This window comes from Carettochelys insculpta, chromosome 5 (assembly GCF_033958435.1).
Source record: "Carettochelys insculpta isolate YL-2023 chromosome 5, ASM3395843v1, whole genome shotgun sequence".
In the NCBI taxonomy this organism is placed as follows: domain Eukaryota; kingdom Metazoa; phylum Chordata; order Testudines; family Carettochelyidae; genus Carettochelys; species Carettochelys insculpta.
The window spans coordinates 128,858,802-128,871,089 of record NC_134141.1 but is presented as its reverse complement, the minus strand read 5'-3'; the positions used below and the strand labels follow the sequence as shown (position 1 = coordinate 128,871,089).

The 12,288-nt window shown below is 55.2% G+C and overlaps 1 protein-coding gene across 4 annotated transcripts in view; it reads right to left on the bottom strand.

Moving 5' to 3' along the window:
• Window positions 1–12,077, bottom strand: part of SPAG8 (sperm associated antigen 8) — a 29,567-nt gene extending 17,490 nt beyond the window's left edge. For 3 of the 4 annotated variants that reach the window (XM_074995916.1, XM_074995918.1, XM_074995915.1), the window contains exons 1-2: window positions 12,034–12,077; window positions 5,170–5,479 (exon numbers count right to left, since the gene is read on the bottom strand). In XM_074995916.1, coding sequence (XP_074852017.1) covers window positions 5,170–5,479; window positions 12,034–12,074 — 351 coding nt within the window. In that variant the 5' untranslated portion in view covers window positions 12,075–12,077. Of the gene's footprint in view, window positions 1–5,169; window positions 5,480–11,973 lie in introns of all 4 variants that reach the window. The other variant, XM_074995919.1, reaches the window with a different exon arrangement.
• Window positions 12,078–12,288: the final 211 nt, after the last annotated feature.

Sequence of the window (12,288 nt, the reverse complement as noted above, 5' to 3'; positions counted from 1 at the left end):
GGTGGACTCTCCCAGCAGGTTCTTTATGGACCATGAGTGGTTGCTACACCCGGATGTGCTGCGCTTAATTTTCCAAAGGTGGGGACATCCCCAAGTGGACTTGTTGGCCTCGCACCTCAGTGCAAAGTGCTGGATGTTTTGTTCTTACTGGAACTGGAGTCCGAGGTCCTTGGCGGATGTGTTCAGCATTTCCTGAACAGGGCTGCTGCTGTCCGCCTTCCCTCTGATTCCGCCCACCCACAAGGTCCTGCTCAGTATTTCATCAGATCAGGTGTCTGTCATTCTGGGGGCTTCCACGTGGGCCAGGCAGCACTGGTACTCAGTTCCAATGGCTATGTTAGTATGCAACCCAGTAACACTCCCTTTAGGCCCAGAGCTGTTGACGCAGAAGGAGGGGTGGCTGCAGCACCCCAACTTCCAGTCCATGCACCTCACAGCTTGGAAGCTCCATGTTTTATGGCCGTGGAACTCTCATGCTTGGATCTGGTGAGGCAGGTGCCGTTGAACAGTAGGAAACCTTCCATGAAGGCGGCCTATATGGCCAAGCGGAAAAGGTTTTCCAGGTAAGTATTTCAGGCTGTCCCCGTTACAGGCCTCAGTACCCTCGATCTTAGACTACTTACGGCATTTAACTCCAGAGGGGCTGTCCTTATCCTCCATCAAGGCTGATTTAGCAGCCATTTCAGCCTTGCACCCAGGCCCCAAGATATCTTCAGTTTTCTTAGACCCAGTGGTAAAAAGGTTTATGAGGGGCCTGCAGAGGGTCACACCACAGGTGCAGGCCCCTCTGCCTGCATGGACCTGAATCTGTTGCTGTCAAACTCACAGAAGCTCCTTTTAAACCCCTTGCTTCCTGTTCCCTGCTGTTCCTAAGTTACAACACAGCTCTTTTGGTGACCATCACTTTAGCCAGGAGGGTATCTGAGTTGAGGCTAAAGTGAAGACAGGACAGTGGGATAGATGCACCTTTGCTGACCCAGTATGGCTGCTCTTATGTTCCTAACTCACCAGTGATGCCTGGCAGTGGGCGGCACAGCCACACTCGGCGAGTGGGGAAAGCTCACCAGTGACTCCTGACCTCCGAGTGGGTGGCGCTGCCATGCTCCGCAAGGGCTCCCGGCACCCGGGTGGTGTGTGGCACTGCCACCCTCGGGCAAGTGGGGAGAGCTCACCAGTGACTCCTGACCTCCGAGTGGGTGGCGCTGCCATGCTCCGCGAGGGCTCCCGGCAGCCGGGTGGTGTGTGGCGCTGCCACCCTCGGCGAGTGGGGAGAGCTCACCAGTGACTCCTGACCTCCGAGTGGGTGGCACTGCCATGCTCCACGAGGGCTCCCGGCAGCCAGGTGGTGTGTGGCACTGCCATGCTCCGCGAGGGCTCCCGGCAGCTGGGTGGCGTGTGGCACTGCCACCCTCAGCGAGTGGGGAGAGCTCACCAGTGACTCCTGACCTCCGAGTGTGTGGCGCTGCCATGCTCCGCGAGGGCTCCCGGCAGCCGGGTGGCGTGTGGCACTGCCACCCTCGGGCGAGTGGTGTTGCAGAGCACTAGCACAGTGACTCCAGTGCCTGAGTGCCCAGGCTGGCTCTCTCCAAGCTCAGCTCCCAGCAGCTGTGAGCCACGGTGATGCCATGCCGACACCACCAGTACAGGGACTGAGCCTCGGTGGGGCTGTCACCGGCGAACTCAGCTATACGGACACAGCCCTGCCAGCACAGAGCCCACACACCAGCCTGGCCTGGGAGACTGAGCCCAGCCAAGGCCTGCCAGCGACGGTGGCTCAGTGACCACAGGGTGAAGCAGGGACAGCAACTCAGCCACTTCCTGCTGCAGGGCCTGGAACACGGGAACAAGACACTGGCCACAGACACATTGCAAAGGGGAGTGAGAAACCAGCCATGGGCCCTGGGGAAGGAAAACGGTGCAGATAGCACCAATCTGTATGGCCCGTTCTGCATCCCCACCCACAGGGGTAACCCCCGCCCCTGCCCACCGATCCCCCTCACCTCAGCTCTCGGGGGAGGCAGCTAGGGGGCTGGTTACTGTTGCTGCGAGGGGAGCCAGGCTGAGGAATGGGCACGGCTGGCTGGCAGAGGACACTGTCACAACCTAACAGCTGGGAGCTGAAACAGACACATTCAGACAGGAACCAAAACACACACATCAGCGAAAGTCATGAGGCAATTCCCACGTTGAAGTGACCACGTTCAACTCCGGCTGGATGAACCCAGATCCTGCTCAAATGGGGATTAATACCAGGATGGCCTCCAGCCTGTGTTACAGGGGGTCCGACCGGTCCTAGGGCCTGTGCTGTACAGGGGTCAGACTGGTCCCAGGGCCTGTGCTGGATAGAGAGGTAGGAGGGGTGTCAGACTGGATAATCCAGTCCAGCCTTGGAGTCTACGATCTATCATGTAAAATTGGGATCGGGATACTGGAGCCTCCCACCCTGGAATTCAATTAACTGAGTCGCGATTGGGCTGATGAGTCGGACAAGCAAGGCCAGAGCATGAGAGAGACAGAAAGATACAAGGACAGTCAGACCAAAGTCCATGCAGCCCAGTCTGCTGTCTGCCCACAGTGGCCAACACCAGGTGCCCCAAGGGGATGAACAGAGCAGGCGACGTCCAGCAATCCAACCCCTCGCCAGCTTCCAGCCTCTGACAAACCTCGTCTGTCCTGGCCAACAGCCACTGATGGGCCTAACTGTCACGACCTCCATGAACTTGTCTAGCTCTTCTCTGAGCCCTGTTGTAGTCTTGGCCTTCACAGCATCTGCGGGTGGCGAGTTCCACTGTGCGCTGAGTGAAGAAATACTTTGTGTGTCTGAAACCTGCTGCCAGTTCATGTCATTGGGTGACCCCTCGTCCCTGTGCCACAGGGAGTCAGTAACATTTCATTTATCCCCCCAGCCCCAACTCATGATTTTATAGACCTCTATCATATCCCCCCGTCACTCATTTTCCGGTTGGAGAAGGACCAGTCTTTTTAATCTCTTCTCATATGGCAGCCGTTACACACACTTCACCATTTTTTGTTGCCCCTTTCCGAAGCTTTTCTGATTCCCAGAAATTCTTCTGAGAAGGGGCAACCACACCTGCATGCGGTATTCAAATGTGGGTAAGAGATCTTGGGAGCCGTTGTGGAGGACTCTCTGGGAGCATCCGCTCAAGGTACTGCAGCAGTCAAAAAAGGGACCAGAATGTTGGGAATCATCAGAAAGGGATAAAGAATAAGACAGAGACTCTCTCATTGTCTCTGTATAAATTCATTGTATGTTCACATCTCGAATATTGCGTACGGATGCAGTCACCTCGGCTCCAAATAAACATATTGGCACTAGAAAAGATTCAGCCAAGAGCAGCAAAAATGAAGAGGGGTTTGGAACAGGTGCCGTATAATGAGAGATTAAAGACTGGGGCTTTTCAGCTTAGGAAAGAGGAGACTGGGGGAACATGACAGAGGCCGATAACATTACGACAGGTGTGGAGAAAGTGAGCAAGGGAAAGTTTTCACATGTTCCCATAGCGTAAGAGCTAGGAGCCACCCAATGAAATTAATGAGCAGCAGGTTTAGAACTAACCAAAGGAAGATTTTCTTCACACGTGCAGGGCCGGCCGGTGGAACTCCTTGCCAGGGGAGGTTGGGAAGAGCAGCACTTTAACAGGGTTCCAAGAAGAGCTGGATAAATTTGCAGAGGACAGGCCCATGGATGACTCTTAGCCAGGCTGGGTAGGAGTGGCATCCCTGGCCTGTTTCGCAGCAGCTGGAAATGGATGCCAGGAGAGGGATCACTTGAGGATCACCTGTTCTGTTCGCTCCCTCTGGGGCACCTGGCAGTGGCCGCTGTTGGCAGACAGGACATGGGGCTGGATGGACGTTTGGTCTGACCCAGTGTGGCCATTCTTATTTCTTATGTACTAGGGATTTATGTAGAGGCAGTGTGGTATTTTCTGTCCTATCCGCTATCCATTCCTCATTGACTCCCAGCATAGTCTGGTTTGACTATCTCCGCACAGGGAGGGGCTGTTTTCAGAGAACCATCCACAATGACTCCAAGATCAACTGATTTAGTCCCCATCACTTTATACGTAGACTTGGGATCGAGTTTTCCAACATGAACTTCAGTGCTGATAAGTGCGAAGTAATGCATCTGCCGGTTTGTTGCCCAGTCACCCAGTTTTGTAAGATCCTTTTGTAGCTCTTTGCAGTGAAACATCTTGAGAGGTCTTGTGTCATCTGCAAATCTGCTCACCTCACGGCTTTCCAGCACGGACCCTTGGGGGACACCACTAGTTACCTCTCTTCACTCTGAAAACTGGCCATTTATCCCTACCCTTTGTCTCCTGTCTGTTAACCGGTTACTGATCCATGAGAGGGCCTTCCCTCTTATCCCAGCTGTGGGCATGGGCATGATCTTAGACACACGATGCAGAAAGAACCAGCCAGATTCAGCTCTGACCTGGGCATGAGGGCCTAGAAGTGCCCAAGGGGGAGAAGAGGTGAGATTATGGCCCTAGGTAGCAGGCAGGGTGGTCAGTCTTGCCACACGCTGCCTGGAGAGCATCTGATAAATATGCCCTCTCATCATGAACGGCTCCAGGGAATCCTCTGGCACCACTCTGTACAAGCCACTGAATGCCATGGGACTCCAGAGCATCCCCACTGCTCGCTCACAGGAGAGTAGCAACCACGAAACTGACCCGTCTTCTTAGTTTTCTGTTGCTCCTGCAGTTGCTTGGGAAGCTCCCAGTTGCAGCAGCAGGGACCTGCAGGCTCAGGCAGACACTACAGCTGCCAGGGCTGACCCTACTGATATGCAAACTATGCAGCTCTGTAAGGCACCATGAAATCCGGGGCAACAAATTCCATGATGCCCTAGCAACTGCCTGCTGCTTATCAGCGCCAGTGGCAAGCCCATCCCCCAGCCAGCCCCCTGCCCAAGAGCTCAGTGCTGGCTTCTGTGCCAGCCTCATCCCCCAGCCGTCTTATTCTCCTGTCCATGGGCTCAGTGCTGGCTCCCTCCCTTGGCCAGTTCCCTCACCCATGGCCTGATATGGGGCAGAGAGGGGCAGATACCAGGTGTGGCAGGGTGGGGGTGGCCGCCGTACAGTGGCATTCACTGTGCAAATACCAGCAGGCAGCCGCTTTGCTGCAAACCGAGTGGGAAATTACCTCCTCCTGCCAGTTATGGACTAGGCATGTCCCTCGGGATACAAGCCTCAGCTGCTCCTCAGGCATCTCCGCCGTCCTGGGGAGCCTCTTGACCATGCAGGGCGGCAGCTCTCCAAGGCTGGCCCCTGGCTCTTCGTGGCAGGGGGGCAACTCAACTAGACAAGGCTCCATCTCTGCCTCACTGTGCACCATGTCTCCAGGCCGCTCTGCCAGGCAGGGCAGCATCTCTGCCACGGTGGATCCCATCCCTCCATCGCTCACCAGCAGCTCTCCCCCACTGTGCAGCAAGGCTTGCCCCGGAAGAATCACCCTGTTTGTACCAAGGAGGGAGAAAGAGCCATCCTTTACCCCACGGTTACAACACAAGGGGCTCACAGTCAACATCTGCTCTCCCCTGGGACCCAGAAAGACAAGGTCCGTGGGGTTCCACCTATGCAGCCCTGCCCTATGGCAGCCCTCCCGCTTTCCTCTGGTCTGGCAGGGATCCCATGCTCCCCGACAATGAGCTCCCCCCACCCACGGAAGCACCAGAGTTTCCTTTTCTTTCCTGGGAGGCAGAGTGCAAGGAAGTACACATTTTCTGTACTATGTTGAGTCCTGTGTGCCCCAGTTCCCCCAGGGTGCTGCACTGCTGTTTGCTCCAGGGCCAGCTAAGAGACACAGGTACAAATGTCACTTGGCTGTCTGGGCCATGGCCTCCACATCAGCAGAGCTTTTGAGAAGATGACGGCAACTCCAGTTACCCAGGCCTAGACACCTAGAGACCAAGGCCCAGAGGGATCCAGGTTTCCCCAGGGCCCAGCTGGAGAGCAGAAGCTGGGAGGTGTGTGGTTGGGAATCAGTGAGGGCAGTGGGAGGAGTCGGGCTCTTATCTGGAGTCTGACCAATGAGGTCAGATGGAAGGGTGGACAGAGCTTGACCCAAGGGAGCCCTACAGCCTGGCTGGGCTCCAGGCTGCCCAGCTTGGGCAATACTCTAACCGCCAGCTCTCTGTGCTAACCTGAGGGCTTCCTTTGCTACGTTCCATGTGACTGAGAAACCCGCCTGGTGATGGGTGAGGTACACTGATCCCTGCAGAGCGGGCAAGTTTCCAGCAGAGTCTCTCTCAGTGAAACTTGCTAAGCAGAGCTCCCAGGAAGCAGTGGGGGCTGCAGGCCCAGGAGTCCAGCCCTCCTAGAGCAGGAGTAGGTCATCATTTCTGATGGGTGGGGCACTCCAAGAATCTGGTAAATGGTCAAGGATCACACTCCTCCGATAGTCATGGGGAAGGAGCAGGGTCTGCGATGGAGGCTGGGTGCAGACAGGAGCTTGGGGGTAAGAGATGAGCTGCAGGGTGCAGCGTAGGGTCTGAGAGAGACTTTGGGTGAAGGAGGGGTTGTGGCCTGGGGCAGGAAACTGGGGTGCAGGGTCCAGGAGGACAAAGAGAGATTGCGGGGTCTGGGAGGGGATGTGACCCGGGGCAGGAGTGCAGGGCGTAGAGGGATTTGGGCTGTGCTGGGGGTAGGAGATTGGGGTGCAGGGGCTGGGAGGGGATGTGACCTGGGGCAGGAGTGCAGGGGTGCAGGGATTTGGGCTGTGATGGGGGTAGCAGATTGGAGTACAGTGGCTGGGAGGGGGTTGTGAGCTGGAGGAAGGATGGAGAAAAAGGTTCAAGGCCTGGGGGTTATGGGTACAGGAGCTGGGATGCAGTGGGTTTGGGCTATGTGGGGTAGAGGACAGTCAGGGAGCAGAGGTTTGAGGGGAGGCAGGCTCTGGCCAGGAGGCATTTATCTGGGTGGCTCCCAGCCAGCAGGCTGATGGGTTCCTTAGCCAGGGTCCCTGCCTCCCATGCCTGCAGATGTACTCAGAGCAGCTCCGGGGACATGTGTACACCTCTGAACTCAAACCTACAAGCCAGGAAGAGTGGGTACTTCATATGCTGCCCGTCCTGCAAGCAGGCAGCTGCTTGTGATGGGGTTCAGGGGTCCCCCTGCACTGCACCCCGCCCACTGGCAGGAGAGACTCTCACTCAGCAGGTACAACAGCAGGTTTATTAGGCAACAGATGTCCAGTTTCTCACAGAAGCAACAGCATAGCAGCCAGAGACAGTCCTTCCAACCTGTCCTGGGGGGAAGACCCCGAGGGGTGTCCCTCTGGGGTGTAGCTTTCCCCCCTCCTCAGCTGGCTGCCTTCCAGCTCTCCCTTTTCCTCGCCTCTAACTGCCGCCCCCGATTCAAAACCCAGCTCAGCTCCTCCCTGCTCTTTGTTCAGGCAGAGGTGTTATCTGCCAGTTGTAGCCCCAGGGTCATCCTTAGCCACTGGGAGCTGCTGCTTGCCTCGGACATCCAGCCTGACTCACACATGCACTCCCCCCACTCCATCACACTGCTATTGGCCAAAAACCAGTCAATGGGATCGGAAAGATTTTGCTGGGGAAGGCGGGGCAGTGTGAGAAGCTTTTTCCCTCTCCCCCAGGCTCGCAGGGTTCATACAGCTATGCAGCAAGCCTTCCTGAGCACCAAGAGAGGGGTGGGGCAGACAGGAAGCTGGCTGAGGCTCCCATCCGCCAGATCCAGCAGCTTGGTAGGCCAGATTCAGCCCTCAGGCTGCATTTTGCCCAGCCTGTACAGAGCGGCGACATGCTCCAGTCCTGTGGGTCTGTGACACTGGGTAACAGTAAGGAAGCCACCCAGTTTTCAGAACCCAGCTACTGCTTTAAAAGAGCCAAGCCCCAGTGCTATTCCCATCCTTGTGCAGCCACCCTCACTCTACCAGTGGTCCCTCTCTTGGGGTGGAGCTGGCAGAGTACAGTAAACTCTTTCATATCTGGAAGCCCTGGGACTGGGAGGTTGCTGGATATTCAATATTCTGGATACTAGAGAGGTGTACCTAGCAATGCATAGCACTAAAGAGAAACAAGATGAGATGGGATGAGAAACAAAAACGTGTGCAGAGCACTTTATTTACCAGCAACAGTAACACTGTACTCTGTAAACATATTGTATTTGCTGCAGTTATCCGTTTTACTTTCACTATACTGTACTGAACGGAAAACGTAACTGAAATTTACTTACGGTAAAGGCTGGCTCTTTAAGAGTTCCAGATGATAGACTGCCGATATGAAGGAGTTTACTGTACCCGACACCCAAATGAGATGCACGGGGAAATTCCCCCACCACAGCAAACCGCTCAGACTCAGGCAGCCAGGGGCCTGTATTGGGGCCAGTAGCCACAGCTCCCCCTTCTCTGAGACTGCAGACCTAGGCAGCATCACTGCAATGCTCCTCTGGGTCAGTTCCAAGCCTTACGTTAAGGCTGCAAGAGCCAGAAACTTCCCTTCTTTAAACCTAGGGAGGTTGTGGAATCTCCATCGCTGGAGATATTCAGGAGCAGGTTGGACAGACACCTATCGGGGATGGTCTGGATGGTGCTTGGTCCTGCCGTGAGGGCAGGGAGCTGGACTTGATGCCCTCTTGAGGTCCCTTCCAGGTCTGGTGTGCTACGACTCTAAACAAGCACAGAGGTTGTGCTACAGTGGCCGGGCCCCAGGGGCTCAATGCTCCTGCAACATCTCAGACACCTGGACGCTACCTAGCCCCTGCCCCTCACATGCCCTGCTCTGCCACGAGCCCCATCCCCACACCTGGTCACCCCCCATGAGCCCTGTCCCCACACCAGGTCCCACCCCCCTCCACGAGCCCCACCCCCACACCTGGTCACGCCCCCACGAGCCCCACCCTTACACCAGGTCCGACACCCACAACTGGTCAACCCCCATGAGCTCTGCCCCCACACCAGGTCTTGGTCCCCCCCACACACCATGTCCCCCCCAAACAAGCCCCGTCCCCACACCAGGTCATGGTCTCACCCCAGAATCACAGGGCTGGAAGGGACCTCAGGAGTCATCTAGTCCAGCCCCCTGCTTCAAACAGGATCAACCCCCACTAAGTCATCCCAGCCAGGGCCTTGTCCTGCCAAGACTTAAAAACCTCAAGGGATGGAGAGTCCACCACCTCTCTAGGCAACGCATCCCAGTGCTTCACCACCTGCCTGGGGAAGTAGTTTTTCCTAATATCCAACCTACACCTCTACCTCTTCAACTTCAGACCATTACTCCTTGTTCTGCCATCTGACACCACTGAGAACAGTTTCTCACCCTCCTTTTTAGAGCTCCCCTTCAAGAAGTTGAAGGCTGCTATTAAATCACTTCTACATCTTCTCTTCTGTAAACTAAACAAGCCCAAATCCCTCAGCCTCTCCTCATAGGTCTTGTGGTCCAGACCCTTAATCATTTTTGTTGCCCTTCACTGAACCTGCTCCAGCAAATGCACATCCTTTTTATACTGGAGGGCCCAAAAGTGGACACAATATTCCAGATGTGGCCTCACCAGTGCCGAATAAAGAGGAATAACTACTTCTCTAGATCTGCTCGAAATGCTCCTCATAATACACCCCAGTATGCCGTTAGCTTTCTTGGCTACAAGGGCACACTGTTGACTCATATCCAGCCTTTCATCCACCATAACCCCTAGGTCCCTTTCCATCATACTGCTGCTGAGCCAGTCGGTCCCCAGCCTATAACAATGTTTGGGATTCTTCCGCCCCAGGTGCAGGACTCTGCACTTCTCCTTATTGAACAGCATCAGATTTCTTTTGGCCCAGTCCTCCAATTTATCCAGGTCCCTCTGGATCCTCTCTTTACCCTCCAACATATCTACCTCTCCCCCTAGTTTTGTGTCATCCGCGAACTTGCTGAGGGTGCAACCCAGTCCCTCATCCAGGTCATTAATAATGTTCAATAACACCGGACCCAGAATCGAGCCTTACAGCACTCCTCTTGAAACAGACCACCATCCAGATATTGAGCCATTGACCACTACCCATTGGGCCTGATCCACAAGCCAGCTTTCTATCCATCTTATAGTCCAAGGATCCAATCCATATGTCCTTAACTTATGGACAAGAATGTTGTGGAAGACCTTATCAACAGCCTTGCTGAAGTCAAGGTATATCACATCCACTGACTTCCCCATGTCCACAGAGCTTGTTACCTCGTCAATAGAAGCTGATCAGACTGGTCAGGCAAGACTTGCCCCTGGTGAATCCATGTTGGCTACTTTTGATCACTTTCCCCTCTTCCAAGTGCTCCAAAACAGATTCCTTGAGGATTCCCTCCATTATTTTCCCAGCGATTGAGGTAAGGCTGATGGGTCTATAATTCCCTGGATTGTCCTCCTTTCCTTTTTTAAAGATGGGCACTGCGTTTTCCTGTTTCCAGTCATCCGGTATCTCCCCTGATGTCCAAGAGTCTTCAAGGATAATGGCCAAAGGTTCAGCAATGACCTCTGCCAATTCCCTCAGTACCCTGGGGTGCATTAAATCCAGACCCATGGACTTGTGCACATCTAGTTTTTCTAGATAGCTCAGAACTTGTTCCTTCCCCACAGATGGCCGCCCTCCACCTTCCCGTACTGCATTGTCTGGGACCGTCATGTGGGAGTTGACTTTGTCCATGAAGACTGAGGCAAAAAAAGCCTTGAGTACTTCAGCTTTTCCTCCAACATCTGTCACTAGGTTACCTCCCTCATCCAGTAACGGCCCCACACCTTCTCTGATAACCCGTTTATTGTTAACTTACCTAAAGAAACCCTTCTTGTTACTCTGCACATCCCTTGCCAGCCGCAGTTCCAATTGTGCTTTCGCTTTCCTGATTACTGCCCAGCATTCTCCAGCCGTATGTTTATACTCCTCCTTAGTGAACTGTCCCCGTTTCCATTTCTTGTATGCATTCTTTTTAGATTTAAGCTGACTGAGGATTTCCCTGTTAAGCCAAGCTGGCTGCCTACCATGTTTACATTTCTTACTATGCAGGGGGATCGTATGTTCCTGTGCCTGCAGTAAGACATCTTTAAAATACTGCCAGTTCTCTTCAACTCTTCCCTGTTTGTGAGCAGCAGATCAAGCTGCGCACGGCCCCCAGTTGGTTCCTTCAGCACTTGCACCAGGACGTTATCCCCAACATTCTCCAAGACCTTCCTGGACTGTCCATGTGCTGCTGCACTGGTCTCCCAACTAACGTCCGGATGATTAAAGTCTCCCATGAGAACCAGGGCCTGTGATTTGGAAGCCTGACTTAGCTGTCTGAAGAAATCCTCATCTACCTCCTCTCCCTGATCTGGGGGTCTATAACAGACACCAACTACAACATCACCTCTGTTACTTCCACCTCTGAGCTGAACCCAAAGACACTTGACTGGATTTTCTCCTTCCTCATACTGGAGCTCTGAGCAATCACACTGCTCCCTGACACAGAGCGCAACTCCTCCTCCTCTTCTCCCGTCTGTCCTTCCTAAACAGTTTATAACTTTCCATGACCGTGGTCCTGTTATGCGAATCGTCCCACCAAGTCTCCGTTATTCCAACCACCTCCTACGTCTCTGACTGTGCCAGGGCCTCTAATTCTTCCTGTTTGTTCCCCAGGATTCTGGCATTAGTGTACAAGCATCTTGGACAAGGGGCTGATCGGCCCACTTACTCCCCTTCACCCAGGAAACCCGCTTAATTGTGCCCTCCTCCTTCCCCACTTACCCGCACGAGCCCCTCCCCCACACCAGGTCCCACCCCCCGACAAGCCCCTCCCCCACACCAGGTCCCGCCCCCCCACGAGCCCCTCCCCCACACCAGGTCCCGTCCCCCCACGAGCCCCTCCCCAACACCAGGTCCCACCCCCACGAGCCCCTCCCCCACACCAGGACCCGCCCCCCCACGAGCCCCGCCCCCACACCAGGTCCCGCCCCCCCACGAGCCCCGCCCCCACAGCTTTACCTTGAGCGGAGGTGACCTCTGACCCCACCCACGCCCCCGCTGCCCCGGCAGCGCCCTCACCCCTGCGGGCTCCCGTCTCCGCGCGCCCGCTCTGGCTCCATCACTTCTGCGCCTGCGCCCACAGCCTCGAGATGGCCCTCGAGACAGCAAAGCCCAAGGGCCCCCCGCAGAGCGCATGCGCTGCCGCCTCGCGGCCCTGTCTCCTAAGCGACGGGACGCCACCCGCCTATTGGCTGCATGAGACACGTGGTCAATAAGAAGCACCTCCCATTGGACGGCTGCGAAGCGAACGTCTGACTCCCACACTGCTCCTCC